Source organism: Myxocyprinus asiaticus, chromosome 28 (genome assembly GCF_019703515.2).
Source record: "Myxocyprinus asiaticus isolate MX2 ecotype Aquarium Trade chromosome 28, UBuf_Myxa_2, whole genome shotgun sequence".
Classification (NCBI taxonomy): Eukaryota; Metazoa; Chordata; class Actinopteri; order Cypriniformes; family Catostomidae; genus Myxocyprinus; species Myxocyprinus asiaticus.
In genome coordinates, this window is record NC_059371.1 from 38,509,990 (window position 1) to 38,527,447 (window position 17,458).

At 39.7% G+C, this 17,458-nt stretch overlaps 1 protein-coding gene across 1 annotated transcript; it reads left to right on the top strand.

The window, feature by feature from the left end:
* Nucleotides 1–1,239: 1,239 nt before the first annotated feature.
* LOC127418845 (sterol carrier protein 2-like) lies at nt 1,240–15,513 on the top strand. The gene is made up of 5 exons (XM_051659707.1): nt 1,240–1,375; nt 2,169–2,268; nt 6,317–6,446; nt 13,563–13,642; nt 14,341–15,513. The coding sequence occupies exons 1-5, from the start codon at nt 1,353–1,355 to the stop codon at nt 14,434–14,436; spliced, it is 429 nt and encodes a 142-aa protein (XP_051515667.1). The 5' UTR covers nt 1,240–1,352; the 3' UTR covers nt 14,437–15,513.
* The last annotated feature ends 1,945 nt before the right edge of the window (nt 15,514–17,458 follow it).

Here is a 17,458-nt window from a genome sequence, read left to right on the forward strand (position 1 = left end):
TTAAATCCATTTCTTCAGAAGTGATATGATAGGTGTGGGTGAGAAACAGTTCAATATTTAAGTCATTTTTTGTCATAAATTCTCCTCCCTGCCCATTAGGGGGCGATATGCAAGAAGGATGTGAATCACCAAAAACAGAAGGAGGAAAAGAAAGTAAAGTGGAAACTGTTTGGGCAGGGAGGAGAATTTATAGTAACAAAAGGACTTACATATTGATCTGTTTCTCACCCACACCTATCATATGGCTTCTGAAAACATAGATTTAACAACCAGAGTCGTCTGGAGTACTTTTATTTTACCCTTTTGTGGATTTTGGAGCTTCAAAAATGTTGGCACCCATTCACTTGTATTGTATGGACCAAAAGTGCTGAAAAATTCTACTAAAAATCTTCATTTGCGTTTAGCAGAAAAAAGAAAGTCAAACACATCTGGGATAGCATGAGGGTCAGTAAATGATGAGAGAATTTTCATTTTTGGGTGAACTAACCTGAGAAAATCATATAGGCAATATAGTAGTGATATCTGATATCCGAGGCAAATCTAAGGAGGCAATGCCCCTGCTAAGCCACTCTTTAGATACCAAAAGAAACAGATCAATATTTAAGTGCTTTTATCCTATAAAACTTTCACATTCTTCTTTTCTTTTTAGCGATTCACACTTGTCATGTATATTGCCACCTACTGGGCAGGGAGGAGATTTTATAATTAAAAAAAGGACTCACTCACACATATCATATGGCTTCTGAGGATATAGATTTCAACAATGGAGCCTTATGAATTACTTGTATGTTGCCTTTATGTCCTTTTGGGGCTTCAGAGTTTTGGATGTTGACTTGCAGAGCTGAAATATTCTTCCAAAAATCTTTATTTGTGTTCAGCAGAAGAAAGAAAGTCACACACATCTGGGATGGCATGAGGGTGAGTAAGTAATGAGAGATTTTCCATTTTGGGGTGAACTAACCCCTTTATCCCATCCTTATATCCCTTTATCCCTCTATCCCATTGTGCTGATCTGGAGAAGAGATGTTTTACCAGATGTTCTGCCGCTGTTTCCGCTCCATGTTCTTCGTTTTTCTTATTATTTATTATTAACAGAGAAAAACAAACCATATTTTATTACAATTACCTATTATTACTTTTTATTATTTATTTCCTCTTTAACTGTCTTAACAGATTATATGCATATATTTGACGAATGAAAAAATATTCAATCGGTATTCGATTATTCTGCCTGGTGGCCAGAGAACCCGGAAGTAGCGTCCTGATACAGCGTAACAATCGATGATTTGAGTATCAGCGGCCTTTGATGAGAGTTCACTTCACTGTCTGTCTACTGTTGATACAGAAGAACAATGCGAGTCACAGCGGTGTCAAGGTGAGAATGAAGATGATCAGACCTGCACAACACGATTTATGTGCTTGTAATCACACTGTGTGTTTGATGGTTCTGAACAGTTGAAGCAACGTGACAGCTGGACGCAAGCATGTGCGCGCGCGCGCGTGCGTGTGTGATTATTATTCTCTGATCTGAAACATTTAGATCAGTCTGAATGATGGCAATGGACAGATTCAGTGGTTTGAAAAGCACAAATTAGTGTCCAGTTTTAAGAATAGGAGAAAGTCAGCATCGAAAATACACTAAATGTGCAGTTTTATATTTGTGTGATTTGTCACGAACAAAAAAGTACCATGATATTACCATGTCTTTTAAACATATACCATGGTAATACTGGTTATGCACCCAGTGTTAGTTCCTTGAAGTACCATGTACAGTAAATACCATGTTATATGAATATAATAATCTTTCAGTACTATGGTATAAATGCCTCAATGGTCATAGAACAGATCTTAAATTGTATTGGGGAGTTTTATATAACCCAGCACCAGCTATGGGGCTTTAATGCCTTTATGACAGGACAAGTGGGAAAAGATAGAAAAGTATTGCAGAGAGAGGCGTTATCGGGATATGACAAGCTGGATTCGAACCAGTGTCCTTAGTGAGATGTGCACTACCACTGCACCATAGATCCGCCCTGTTAACACCAAGTTCTGGGGGAAAATATGCTTTTTTTTATGGAGTTTGACAGCCTCTGGTCACTGTGTACCGTCTTATATGGACACATTTTTTGCAAATGTGTCATTCATACGTATATATCTCTTATTCCCAGCTCTCCGAGGATCCAGGCAGTGTTGACCAGCGCTGCTTCAGGTCTAGAGGGCTTCAAAGCTCATGCCGTCTTCCAGGAGATCAATAAGAAGCTGCAAGAGGTACGAGAAGCACATCTCAATTGATCTGAATTCATCCACTGTGGTGATAAAGCCTCTTAACACCTCGGAGTCTCTGCTAGCAGCATCATAGAGAGACCAGATGGATCTGAATTTGTGTTATTGCAGCTGTAATCATGTGAGCAATGATTCACTGTCAGGTTTCAGGCTTTTCCCAGCTGGCTTGTGTTGGAACAACAGAGTTACTGGGTTCTGAAAGGGCTGCGATTTCATTAATCCCAAATACCTCACACAGGAGGACAATATTTAAACTGAGGAAGTGATATGCCTTTTGTGTTATTTTTTGTCTATATCAAAATACTCTGATCTTTCTGTGACATTTATGTCCTCTATATGTTTTATATACAGTTGTGCTCAAAAGTTTGCATACCCTGGCAGAAATTGTGACATTTTGGCATTGATTTTGAAAAAATGACTGATCGTGCAAATTTTTTTTATTTAAGTCTTTTATTTAAGGATAGTGATCATATGAAGCCATTTATTATCTCACAGTTGTTTGGCTCCTTTTTAAATCATAATGATAACAGAAATCACCCAAATGGCCCTGATCAAAAGTTTACATACCCTTGAATGTTTGGCCTTGTTACAGACACACAAGATGACACACACAGGTTTAAATGGCAATTAAAGGTTAATTTCCCACACCTGTGGCTTTTTAAATTGCAATTAGTGTCTGTGTATAAATAGTCAATGAGTTTGTTAGCTCTCACGTGGATGCACTGAGCAGGCTAGATACTGAGCCATGGGGAGCGGAAAAGAACTGTCAAAAGACCTGCGTAACAAGGTAATGGAACTTTATAAAGATGGAAAAGGATATAAAAAGATATCCAAAGCCTTGAAAATACCAGACAGTACTGTTCATTCACTTAAGAAGTGGAAAATTCAGGGATCTCTTGATACCAAGCCAAGGTCAGGTAGACCAAGAAAGATTTCTGCCACAACTGCCAGAAGAATTGTTCGGGATACAAAGAAAAACCCACAGGTAACCTCAGGAGAAATACAGGCTGCTTTGGATAAAGATGGTGTGGTTGTTTCAAGGAGCACAATACGACGATACTTGAACAAAAATGAGCTGCATGGTCAAGTTGCCAGAAAGAAGCCTTTCCTGCGCCAATGCCACAAAAAAGCCCGCTTACAATATGCCCGACAACACCTTGACACGCCTCACAGCTTCTGGCACACTGTAATTTGGAGTGACGAGACCAAAATAGAGCTTTATGGTCACAACCATAAGCGCTATGTTTGGAGAGGGGTCAACAAGGCCCATAGTGAAAAGAATACCATCCCCACTGTGAAGCATGGTGGTGGCTCACTGATGTTTTAGGGATGTGTGAGCTCTAAAGGCACGGGGAATCTTGTGAAAATTGATGGCAAGATGAATGCAGCATGTTATCAGAAAATACTGTCAGACAATTTGCATTCTTCTGCACAAAAGCTGTGCATGGGACGCTCTTGTACTTTCAGCACGACAATGAACCTAAGCACAAGGCCAAGTTGATCCTCCAGTGGTTACAGCAGAAAAAGGTGAAGGTTCTGGAGTGGCCATCACAGTCTCCTGACCTTAATATCATCGAGGGAGATCTCAAACGTGCGGTTCATGCAAGACGACCAAAGACTCTGCATGACCTGGAGTCATTTTGTCAAGACGAATGGGCAGCTATACCACCTGCAAGAATTTGGGGCCTCATAGACAACTATTACAAAAGACTGCACGCTGTCATTGATGCTAAAGGGGGCAATACACAGTATTAAGAACTAAGGGTATGCAGACTTTTGAACAGGGGTCATTTCATTTTTTTCTTTTTCATGTTTTGTTTTATGATTGTGCCATTCTGTTATAACCTACAGTTGAATATGAATCCCATAAGAAATAAAAGAAATGTGTTTTGCCTGCACACTCATGTTTTCTTTAAAAATGGTACATATATTACCAATTCTCCAAGGGTATGCAAACTTTTGAGCACAACTGTATATATATGTCCCCTATATATGTTTTACCACTAAGCTCAGAAAGGGGATAAAGCTCCATAGACCATGAATGTATTTTTCTGCTGTATTCTAAGTCTTCTGAAACCAAATGAGGGCTTTGTGTGAGGAACAGACTGAAATTTGCATTATTGCATTATTTGTCCACTCATTGTCCACTTTCATTGTATAGAAAACAACGTCTTAACGTTGAATTTTGTGTTCAGTGAAAAAGGAAAAGGACAGGGTGAGTGAATAATGACAGAAATCTTTTTTGTTTAAATTTTTTTTGCTCGAGTCCACCCTTTAAAACATTTATTCATTCGTGCTTCCTTTAGAGCGTAACAGTGCCCCCCACTTTCTCAGCCATCTTGGTCCCGGAAGTACTTTTCCCATTCATTTTTGCCATAGGGATTTCATAAAATCCTTCATAAAAGCGTTCCAAGCCATGAATAAAACCAACCAGCTCAGAGGTGAATCACAACAGTACAAACTTTTATTTAAAGCAAAAAAGTACTTGAGAATCGGAGAAACAGACAAAGGTACAAGACTGTGTACTTAACGTCTTTAATGAGGGAATGAACTAGGGATGAGCACTTTCGAGTAATTTCTCTTACCCACAAAAAAACCAGTAAATTCAAATGCATGTTAAAAATAACACTTATATAACTTCAACAAAATATGCCTTTCTTTTAGGGAAAAAAAATGAAATGAACAATATGCATTAATAAAAAAAATAAACAAATAAAAATATTTAAAAAGAACTGCAAAATATTTGCTCTCAGCAGTCTCTCTGTCTGTGCAATTCACAGTAAAGAAATACCAAGACATTTTTAGATTATTCCATAAATCGATTTTAACAATTAAAGGCAAACGAATAAGCCTTATACACCAACTTAATTATCGGTATTGGCAAAACTCACTATCTGTCGACCTCCTAATTTCTTCTCTCATCCAACACATCGACAACATCCACAGCGCCCCCCAGCAGACTCAATTGTAACTGCGGTATTTGGTGAGAGGTTCAGAAGGAAAACAGTGTAATTCAGCGCTGCTCACGCAGGCAAATGCGAAAATGAAATGAATTTGCGATGTTAAAGTAGTTTTTAATACTTGAGTAGCTGGTGCTGAACAAGTACGCGATTACTCGTGCACATCCCTAGAATAAACTACAATCTCATGAAGCATTGCAAATGATGTAAACAAATTAAAAACAATGGAAAAATGTAAACAACTGATTTAACGTTATTGGTTATATGTATGGAAACAGTATATTTTAACTTGATTGCAAAATATTCACATTTATATATACAAATACACTGTATAAGTAATTCGAAGGTGTAAGGAAAGCAACTTGTTGTGACATTCGCAGTGAGTCATGGGAGTGGGCTGTCACTGCAGAGCTCTTTTGGTGCGCTTTGTTTGCTGCAATTTTCCAATTGGTGGATTTGCCCCCTCAGGATCATGGGTAGTGTAGCTCTTTACTAGAAATTGCGCTATTAAACAAGTTTTGTTTTTTGTTTTTTAATTAAGATGAAATAACATGGACTGATGGCTTCAACAGAATCATTGATTAACAAACTCTGAGCTCAGAGTACTTTAAAGGTTTTGAAGTTATGGTTAATAATCAATTCCCCATTGGAGCAAAATGAATGGGATTTCATTTCCAGAATCAGACTGTTGCGCTCTATTTGCCCTGAAGCATGTGTTTGTTAGGTCCCATTGCAAGATGCAACTCGTGAAGTTTTTGTTATCTTTTAGCCTTGACAGTTGGACCCTCTTAAGAGTCACCCCATTTCACTCTCACACATGCGAGTCAGTCACTTACAGTTAGCCACAAAATAACAGCTCAAAAAGGCCTGATATACACCCAAAAGTACCATGAGGAAAATCAAATTTCTATTTTTCTTTTATCTTTAAAAAGTTAACAAAATGTTTTATATATATATATATTTGTTAGCTCTTCACCATTATTCAAAATTAGCATTGTTTTTTTTTTTACTTCAGCGACAGTTCAGTTTTCTGCGGGTGAGAAACTGATGTCCTGTGATATGTGTGTGTGTAGGATGGAGAGCAGTTTGTGAAGAAGATTGGAGGCGTGTTTGCCTTCAAGGTGAAGGAGGGGCCGGACGGGAAGGAAGCCACCTGGATTGTTGATGTGAAGAACGGAAAAGGCTCTGTTGACAATGACACCGGTGAGTCTGTTAGAAACTCTAGCAGAAGATAAACACTGTATTTGTCTGTGCACAGTCAGCATTTCACTGCTTGTAAACATCTCAGGTGCAGGTATTTTACAGGAAAACTGCTGTAAAGATCGTCTGTTGGGGTCAGATGTTAAAAGAGAGGTTTTCTCCCAAAATATTTTATGACACTCTCCTGTGTGATACTGAAAACCTGAAAAACAATTAACAGAACAACTCTTGCTCTTATCACACACACACACACACACACACTTCTTACAAACTTCAAAAATAACTTAAATCAGTGTTCCCAAAGTCATGGAAAACCTGTAAATATCAGGGAATTTTAATATATATATATTTTTTTTTCAGGCCTGGAAAAATCATAGAAATTAATAGAATGTCAGAAGTCATGGAAAAGATTTGTCCGATTTGTCAATGAAACATTGTTTAAGTCAGTATTTCTCTGTGAATTAGTTGAAACGGTTCACAAATCACGGTAAGCATAACACTCTGATAAAAATTATATATACACTCACCAACCACTTTATAAGGTACACCTGCACACCTACATATTCATGCGATTATCCAATCAGCCAATCGTGTGGCAGCAGTGCAATGCATAAAATCATTCAGATACGGGTCAGGAGCTTCAGTTAATGTTCACATCAACCATCAGAATGGGGAAAAAAATTGTGATCTCAGTGATTTCAACCTTGGCGTGATTGTTGGCGCCAGACGGGCTGATTTGAGTATTTCTGTAACTGCTGATCTCCTGGGATTTTCATGCACAACAGTTTCTAAAATTTACTCCGAATGATGCCAAAAACAAAAACATCCAGTGAGCGGCAGTTCTGTGGAAAGAAACGCCTTGTTGGTGAGATAGATCAGAGGAGAATATCCAGACTGGTTCGAGCTGACAGAAAGGCTACCATAACTCAGATAACCACTCAATTGTAATGAGCAGAATAACATCTCAGAATGCACAACACATCGAACCCTGAGGCAGATGGGCTACCACAGCAGAAGACCACATCGGGTTCCACTTCTGTCAGCCAAGAAAGCTGAGGCTGCAGTGGGCACAGGCTCACCAAAACTGGACTGTTAAAGACTGGAAAAACATAGCCTGATGTGATGAATCTCGATTTCTGCTGAGGTACACAGATGGAACACTGCAGCCTCAGCTTTCTTGGCTGACAGAAGTGATACCCGACCTGATCTTCTATTGTGGTAGCCCATCTGCCTCAAGGTTCGATGTGTTGTGCATTCTGAGATGTTATTCTGCTCACTACAATTGTTATCTGAGTTACCGTAGCCTTTCTGTCAGCTCGAACCAATCTGCCCATACTCCATCGACCTCTCTCATCAACAAGCCGTTTCCGTCTGCAGAACTGCACCTCACTGGATGGCACCATTCTGAGTAAATTTTAGAGATTGTTGTGTGTGTGTGTATATGTATATATATATATATATATATATATATATATATATATATATATATATATATATACACTATATTGCCAAAAGTATTCGCTCATCTGCCTTTAGACGCATATGAACTTAAGTGACATTCCATTCTTAATCCATAGGGTTTAATATGATGTCGGCCCACCCTTTGCAGCTATAACAGCTTCAACTCTTCTGGGAAGGCTTTCCACAAGGTTTAGGAGTGTGTTTATGGGAATTTTTGACCATTCTTCCAGAAGCGCATTTGTGAGGTCAGACACTGATGTTGGACGAGAAGGCCTGGCTCGCAGTCTTCGCTCTAATTCATCCCAAAGGTGCTCTATCGGGTTGAGGTCAGGACTCTGTGCAGGCCAGTCAAGTTCTTCCACACCAAACTCGCTCATCCATGTCTTTATGGACCTTGCTTTGTGCACTGGTGCACAGTCATGTTGGAACAGGAAGGGGCCATCCCCAAACTGTTCCCACAAAGTTGGGAGCATGGAATTGTCCAAAATCTCTTGGTATGCTGAAGCATTCAGAATTCCTTTCACTGGAACTAAGGGGCCAAGCCCAGCTCCTGAAAAACAACCCCACACCATAATCCCCCCTCCACCAAACTTCACAGTTGGCACAATGCAGTCAGACAAGTACCGTTCTCCTGGCAACCGCCAAACCCAGACTCGTCCATCAGATTGCCAGATGGTGAAGCATGATTCCTCACTCCAGAGAATGCATCTCAACTGCTCTAGAGTCCAGTGGAGGCATGCTTTACACCACTGCATCTGACGGTTTGCATTGCACTTGGTGATGTATGGCTTGGATGCAGCTGCTCGGCCATGGAAACCCATTCCATGAAGCTCTCTACGCACTGTTCTTGAGCTAATCTGAAGGCCACATGAACTTTGGAGGTCTGTAGCGATTGACTCTGCAGAAAGTTGGCGACCTCTGCGCACTATGCGCCTCAGCATCCGCTGACCCCGCTCTGTCATTTTACGTGGCCTACCACTTCGTGGCTGAGTTGCTGTCATTCCCAATCGCTTCCACTTTGTTATAATACCACTGACAGTTGACTGTGGAATATTTAGTAGCGAGGAAATTTCACGACTGGACTTGTTGCACAGGTGGCATCCTATCACAGTACCACACTGGAATTCACTGAGCTCCTGAGAGCGGCCCATTCTTTCACAAATGTTTGTAGAAGCAGTCTGCATGCCTAGGTGCTTCACTTTATACACCTGTGGCCATGGAAGTGATTGGAACACCTGAATTCAATTATTTGGATGGGTGAGCGAATACTTTTGGCAATATAGTGTATATATATATATATATATATATATATATTTACACTGGCGGCCAAAAGTTTGGAATAATGTACAGATTTTGCTGTTTTGGAAGGAAATTGGTACTTTAATTCACCAAAGAGGAATTCAGCTGATCACAAAGTATAGTCAGGACATTACTGATGTAAAAAACAGCACCATCACTATTTAAAAAAAGTCATTTTTATCAAATCTAGACAGGCCCCATTTCCAGCAGCCATCACTCCAACACCTTATCCTTGAGTAATCATGCTGAATTGATCATTTGGTACTAGAAAATCACTTGCCATTATATCAAACACTGCTGAAAGATATTTGGTTCATTAAATGAAGCTTAACATTGTCTTTGTGTTTGTTTTTGAGTTGCCACAGTATGTAATAGATTGGCATGTCTTAAGGTCAATATTAGAAATATTCTTTCTCTAGAAACATCATTGTTTTGAGGAATGAAGGCTATACAATGAGATTTCATACAAAGGTGTACACTACAGTCTTCAAAGACAAAGGACAACTGGCTCTGGCAAGGACAGAAAGAGATGTGGAAGACCAGATGTACAACTAAACAAGAGGATAAGTACATCAGAGACTCTAGTTTGAGAAATAGACGTCTCACATGTCCTCAGCTGACAGCTTCATTGAATTCTACCCGCTCAACACCAGTTTCATGTACAACAGTAAAGAGAAGACTCAGGGGTGCAGGACTTATGGGAAGAATTGCAAAGAAAAAGCCACTTTTGAAACAGAAACACAAAAAGAAAAGGTTAGAGTGGGCAAAGAAACACAGACATTGGACAACAGATAATTGGAAAAGAGTGTTATGGATCTTAACCCCATTGAGCTTTTGTGGGATCAGCTAGACTGTAAGGTGTGTGAGAAGTGCCCGACAAGACAGTCACATCTATGGCAAGTGCTACAGGAAGTGTGGGGTGAAATGTCACCTGAGTATCTGGACAAACTGACAGCTAGAATGCCAAGGATCTGCAAAGCTGTCATTGCTGCACGTGGAGGTTTTTTTGATGAGAACTCTTTGAAGTAGTTTAAGAAGTTCTGAACATTTCTTTCAAATTGTAATAGTAATTTTTTCACGTTATTAATGTCCTGACTATACATTGTGATCAGTTGAATGCCACTTTGGTGAATAAAAGTACCAATTTCTTTCCATAAGAGCAAAATCTGTACATTATTCAAAACTTTTGGCCGCCAGTGTGTGTATATATATATATATATATATATATATATATATATATATATATATATATATATATATATACAGGTGCATCTCAATAAATTAGAATGTCGTGGAAAAGTTCATTTATTTCAGTAATTCAACTCAAATTGTGAAACTTGTGTATTAAATAAATTCAATGCACACAGACTGAAGTAGTTTAAGTCTTTGGTTCTTTTAATTGTGATGATTTTGGCTCACATTTAACAAAAACCCACTAATTCACTATCTCAAAAAAATTAGAATATGGTGACATGCCAATCAGCTAATCAACTCAAAACACCTGCAAAGATTTCCTGAGCCTTCAAAATGGTCTCTCAGTTTGGTTCACTAGGCTACACAATCTTGGGGAAGACTGCTGATCTGACAATCATTGACACCCTTCACAAGGAGGGTAAGCCACAAACATTCATTGCCAAAGAAGCTGGCTGTTCACAGAGTGCTGTATCCAAGCATGTTAACAGAAAGTTGAGTGGAAGGAAAAAGTGTGGAAGAAAAAGATGCACAACCAACCGAGAGAACCGCAGCCTTACAATTGTCAAGCAAAATCGATTCAAGAATTTGGGTGAACTTCACAAGGAATGGACTGAGGCTGGGGTCAAGGCATCAAGAGCCACCACACACAGACATGTGAAGGAATTTGGCTACAGTTGTCGTATTCCTCTTGTTAAGCCACTCCTGAACCACAGACAACGTCAGAGGCGTCTTACCTGGGCTAAGGAGAAGAAGAACTGGACTGTTGCCCAGTGGTCCAAAGTCCTCTTTTCAGATGAGAGCAAGTTTTGTATTTCATTTAGAAACCAAGGTCCTAGAGTCTGGAGGAAGGGTGGAGAAGCTCATAGCCCAAGTTGCTTGAAGTCCAGTGTTAAGTTTCCACAGTCTGTGATGATTTGGGGTGCGATGTCATCTGCTGGTGTTGGTCCATTGTGTTTTTTGAAAACCAAAGTCACTGCACCCGTTTACCAAGACATTTTGGAGCACTTCATGCTTCCTTCTGCTGACCAGCTTTTTAAAGATACTGATTTCATTTTCCAGCAGGATTTGGCACCTGCCCACACTGCCAAAAGCACCAAAAGTTGGTTAAATGACCATGGTGTTGGTGTGCTTGACTGGCCAGCAAACTCACCAGACCTGAACCCCATAGAGAATCTATGGGGTATTGTCAAGAGGAAAATGAGAAACAAGAGACCAAAAAATGCAGATGAGCTGAAGGCCACTGTCAAAGAAACCTGGGCTTCCATACCACCTCAGCGGTGCCACAAACTGATCACCTCCATGCCACGCCGAATTGAGGCAGTAATTAAAGCAAAAGGAGCCCCTACCAAGTATTGAGTACATATACAGTAAATGAACATACTTTCCAGAAGGCCAACAATTCACTAAAAATGTTTTTTTATTGGTCTTATGATGTATTCTAATTTTTTGAGATAGTGAATTGGTGGGTTTTTGTTAAATGTGAGCCAAAATCGTCACAATTAAAAGAACCAAAGACTTAAACTACTTCAGTCTGTGTGCATTGAATTTATTTAATACACGAGTTTCACAATTTGAGTTGAATTACTGAAATAAATGAACTTTTCCACGACATTCTAATTTATTGAGATGCACCTGTATATATATATATATACTGTATGTATATAAGTATCTGTATCCAGTAATTGCAAATATCATGGAAAATTCATGGAAATTCTATGGTCAAAAATGGTGGAAACCCGGTTGAATGAATATATTAATAAATAAGCTTAAGCAAAAAATAAACACACAAACTAAAAACATACAAACAAATAATTGAATAGTAGGGGGCCTGGGTAGCTCAGTGGTAAAAGACGCTGGCTACCACCCCTGGAGCAACCAAATTGGCCCGGTTGCTAGGGAGGGTAGAGTCACATGGGTTAACCTCCTCGTGGTCACTATAATGTGGTTCGTTCTCGGTGGGGCACGTGGTGAGTTGAGCGCGGATGCTATGTCTCCGTGGCAACACGCTCAACAAGCCACGTGATAAGATGCACGGGTTGATGGTCTCAGATGCGGAGGCAACTGGGATTCATCCTCTGCCACCCGGATTGAGGCAAATCACTACGCAACCACGAGGACTTAAAAAGCGCACTGGGAATTGGGCATTCCAAATTGGGTGAAAAAGGGGAAAAATCAAAAAACAAAAAACAAAAACAAATAATTGAATAATTCCTTCACACACAACAAATAAGTATTTAATAAATTGCATACATCAAATTAAAATGAGTAAACTTAATGTAATAATTAATAAATAATAAAGCCCAAAAACAAAATGAATAAGATTACAGAAATTCTATTAAAAGCTATTACTATTATAGCTAAGAATTATACAAATAGAATAAAGGACATTTTTCCTTCCTTCATTGTTAATGCATTTTACTGGTCTTAATGTGAAGTATACATCAGTGTACGTTGTTTGTTTATCTTTGTAAACATTTATTGAAATAACTTGCTCCACCACTGAAATTACTTTCCTTTTCGACTGACGTCACCATACCGTAAGGCTAAAAAATGTACTCTACGCAAATACGTGAATGCAGATGTGAGTGCTTGGCCAACGCATTGCCAGTGCATGGTATGGTTGTTCTCGCGTTCTTGCGTTACTGTAGCGGTAACAAACCTCAGTCAGTCCTCAAGGGGGCGACAGAGTTACCTTGAAGCATCTGTGCCATTATACTGGATGTGTTATAATTCAGATAAGTTGCTATAAAAATATTGACTTTAACTTACTTGTTAAGCAATATTCTCTACAAACTGTTGAGTTGAAAGAGAAAACCCACTGTAAAAGCAGACAGGTTACACTAATCTCACTATAGTGCCCCTTATGGCAATGTTGAGAATGCAACACGTACTTGCGTTTTGTAATGAATTGTGGTCTGACAAATATTGGAACGCATCTTCGCACGAAATCGTGCTTGCGTATCGAGAAGCGTCTGTGTTCACATAATTGCGTAGAGTATGTTTCGGGATCAAACCCGCTCATAAATTCCAGATTCTGATGTGGTTTACAAGTTCTAAAGTCACCGAACCCACATGTGTTGAACCACAGTAATATGCTTTTTCACAACTATTTTAACCTCCAGTTCTTGTTTAACATTATTAACATTGTCTTATTGTCTTTCCCAGGAAAGAAAGCCGACTGCACCATTGCCATGGCCGACTCTGACCTGCTGGATCTGATGACAGGAAAGATTAATCCACAGACTGTAAGTTCCAAAGAATTATGGCATAAACTTCACCAAATTTTGTTAGGTTTATGCTTAAAACAAGACAAAATGATTTGCTAATGGTGTAAGAAAACTAAACGAATTTGAAGACATTCTCTGTAAACAAGTCAACAAGAAAACAAGTCAATTTAGCTTCTTTTAAAGATGTTTAGATCTTTTTTACTGGAAAACAAGGCAACAATACTTCTTAAAAAATTATTTTTGCAGTGTACCAGTCAAAAGTTTGGATACACTTGCCTTAAATGTTATAGTAGAACCGAGCGCGTCATGAAGATTTTTATAAAAGAGAAATCACGGGACTGGTCAGGACAGGGGATGGGGGTTAGTCTACTGAAGAAATATTTCACCCCAAAGTCAACTGACAGAAATAAGAAATTACATTTTGCCTAAAGAAAATAAAGCCTATTTTAGGTTCATTGTCTCTTCATTGGACCAGGAAGGGGTTGTCAGAAGTTCCTGTGGGGAACAAGAAATATCTAAGACCCCCTTAGACCCGCCCATGATATATTCTGACAGTGTGACTGAGAAGTTTCTGGGGAAGTCAGATTTTTCTTTTTCTTTATGCAGTTTATAATTTTTTTTGTTTTGTTTTTGATCCATGTGATTTTGGAGGTGAAATGTGTCCTGTACATGTTTTCGTGAGATTCACCTGTACACTTTCTCTCTTTCGTTCACAGGCGTTTTTCCAGGGCAAACTGAAGATCACTGGAAACATGGGCATGGCCATGAAGCTTCAAAACCTGCAGCTGCAGCCAGGCAAAGCCAAGCTGTGAGAAGCCCCGCCTCCAGTGGGCAGAGTCTTGAGGAGATCCTCCCTTAGAGTTTACTCCGTTACTGTAGCTGCACAGGAGTCAGAAACAAATGTGTTTCTGCGTTGTAGTGTTCAGCTCTTCTCTAACAAGTTAAAGGAATAGTTCAACCTGAAATGAACATTTTGTTATTATTTACTCACCTTCACACTATTCCAAACCCATTTGCTGTTATTTACTTTTTTCGTGGAACTCAATAGTAGAACTTTAAAAATAATCTACAACAGTTCACAGTGACCATGTCTGTCAAGCTCCAAAAAGTACAAAAAGGAGGTGAAGATGTGAATTGCAACTTCAATTTCTGTGTTTTCCTCTGACAATGCTGTCGTCTGGCTTCAGAGGACTTGGAATATAACTCAAATAGACTACTTTTTTGGTGTATTTTGGTCCCTTTTTTTTCCCACAACAAAAATAACAACATACAGGTTTGGAACGACATGCGGGTGAGTAAATAATGACAGAGTTTTCATTTTTGAGTGAACTATCCCTTTAATTATGAGTCTGAAAGAGGTACACAGAAGATACTGCTCTTAATAAGGTCTATTTGTATCTTTGCAACAGTTTTCCTATAATTGGCCCCCCCAAAACGATTTAAATTGTATGTATGAATTCTGTAGTATATTGGAAGCAAAGGATGTTCAAGTGCCTGCAGGGTGTGTGTGTGTGTGTGTGTGTGTGTGTGTGCGTGCGTGCGTGCTTGCGTGCGTGCGTTTGAAAAACCCCTCAACTATCAACACAAATATACTGCATGGCACATGGCTTTGTTAAAATGTTGGACAGCAATGAATTCCTTTTCATCTTTAGTTATTCCAGATCTTCTGTTTGATGGGGCAGGTTTACAGTACTCTTTAATAAAACCAATCAGTGAAAGGATATATCTGTATAGTACAGTTTTAACTGGAAGTTTATGTCTGTGACTTATGAGTGTTTTCCCTGTATGTATGCATGTACACATCTAAATTGTGCTCACCAGATTCTAAAGTTATTTTGTACTAATTAAACATAGTCTTTCTCATTAAAATGACAAGTCTTGCTCTTCAATTCCTCCTTTTTTAAACAATGTTTTAGATGGATGGTGGTCAGACATTCAGATAAGGTCAGATCTTTAGAGTGGCGTTTAAATATCACTCTTTTGCTCTGTCTTTACATTTTTAGACACATGAGTGTAGGAATGTCAGTTGGTTAGACTGAGTATGTAATATTGTGCCAAAGGTTCTGTGGAGTGGTTAAACATCTGCTAACTGAAAGGTTGTAGTTCCACTGCACTGTACATTAATGCTCTAGTGTCGTACTTTTTAGTTCCCTTACAATTCAGTTCACTCGACATTGCATCATGCTGATGCATATGGGAAATCCTTTTCCGCTGACCTAGTTGAAATACTACAATAACAGCAATCCTAAGATTGGCTATGGTGTTTAAGCCCCGCTCTTTTAGGCGCAAAGCTGTCCACTATATAACGGGGCGCGCAAACACCATTCCTCAGAATTTTCTTCCTTCAAGACTGCGAGCATCACTGTCGTCTAGAACCCCTCTACAACTTCACCGTCAACATAAACGGCAACGAGATGACTCTCCACTCCAACGCGGTGTTCCAGTGAACATTTACTCCACCTCCCCGCTTGACTCTTCGCTGGTGAACGGGCCACTTCATCATCCTGATTCCCCCCAGCGCTTCGGCAGGAGTTTTGTATTCTTATAAGCGTATTGTTGAAATTGTGATCACATTTGAGGTGTGTATTAATGAATATTGTGCACAACTGCTTCCCGGTGATGAGCGGCGCTCAGTCTCATCTAGCGAGCCTGACGACATAATAATAATAATAATTTCTTACATTTATATAGCACTTTTCTAGGCACTCAAAGCGCTTTTACATAGTATGGGAGACTCTCCTCAGCCACCACCAGTGTGCAGCATCCACCTGGATGATGCGACGGCAGCCATAGTGTGCCAGTACGCTCACCACACACCAGCTATTGGTGGAGAGGAGAGAGTAGAGTGATACAGCCAATTAATGGATGGGGATTATTAGGAGGCTATGATTGAGAAGGGCCTATGGGGGAAATTTGGCCAGGACACTGGGGTTACACCCCCATGGATGCGCATATTATCCGCTCCGCTGATGTGTAGTGGGTCCACAAGGCTACACGATTCAGTTCGTACACCAGCTCTCAGTTTGAAATTAATCTTCCCTCCCAAATTCACTAGGTGGGGAAATTAATAATTACTAATGACACTTGAGGTATGTATACTGAATGCTGTCACCACCCTGTGTGGTCTGTGGCATCCTGATTATTTCCTTCCTCATTACTAATCACACTTTGAGGCATGTATTGAATACTGTGCACAACTGCTTCCCAGTGGTGAGCGATGCTCAGTCTCATCTAGCAAGCGAGCCGACATGCCATTTTCTCGCTCCACGAATGATGGGTGGGCCCTCACAGCCATTTCAGTTTGTACGCTGGCCACCTTGCTCCCAATGTGATGTTAATCTTCCCTCCCGAATTCAGTAAGTAGTGTAATTAATTTTTACTTATCACACTTGAGGAATGTATTGGATGCTATCACCGCCCTGTGTGGTTTGTGACATCCTAATTATTTTCCTTCCTCCAGGACCAGGATGTTACTCAAAATGTTGTTTCTGTGTATTACGTTCAATAAGAACGTTCTCAGAAAAGATCAAAGCACTCATTGCATGAGTTTGCACACACATTCTGCTACACTCTCCAATATGGAACACCAAAGGGGTCATATTTCACCAATGGTGTCCTATCATCCACAGTCCCATTAAAAAATGGGGTGTGATGGTGCAGTGCAGAAAATTCACAATCTCCTCGTAGAAAGCACAACAGGGATTGTTTAGAACTGCAATGCTACACGCTCCAATATGGAATGCCAAAAGGGTCATATTTCACCAATAGTATCCTGTCATCCACAGTCCCATAATAAACGGGGTGTGATGGTGCGGTGTGCAGAAAATTCACAAT

Excerpts from the sequence above, each read along its gene's own strand:
- LOC127418845 (XM_051659707.1), top strand. The coding sequence starts at position 1,353 with ATGCGAGTCACAGCGGTGTCAAG. Across the intron at positions 6,447-13,562 it reads CTCTGTTGACAATGACACCG|GAAAGAAAGCCGACTGCACC; the intron begins GTGAGTCTGTTA and ends TGTCTTTCCCAG. Across the intron at positions 13,643-14,340 it reads GAAAGATTAATCCACAGACT|GCGTTTTTCCAGGGCAAACT; the intron begins GTAAGTTCCAAA and ends TTTCGTTCACAG.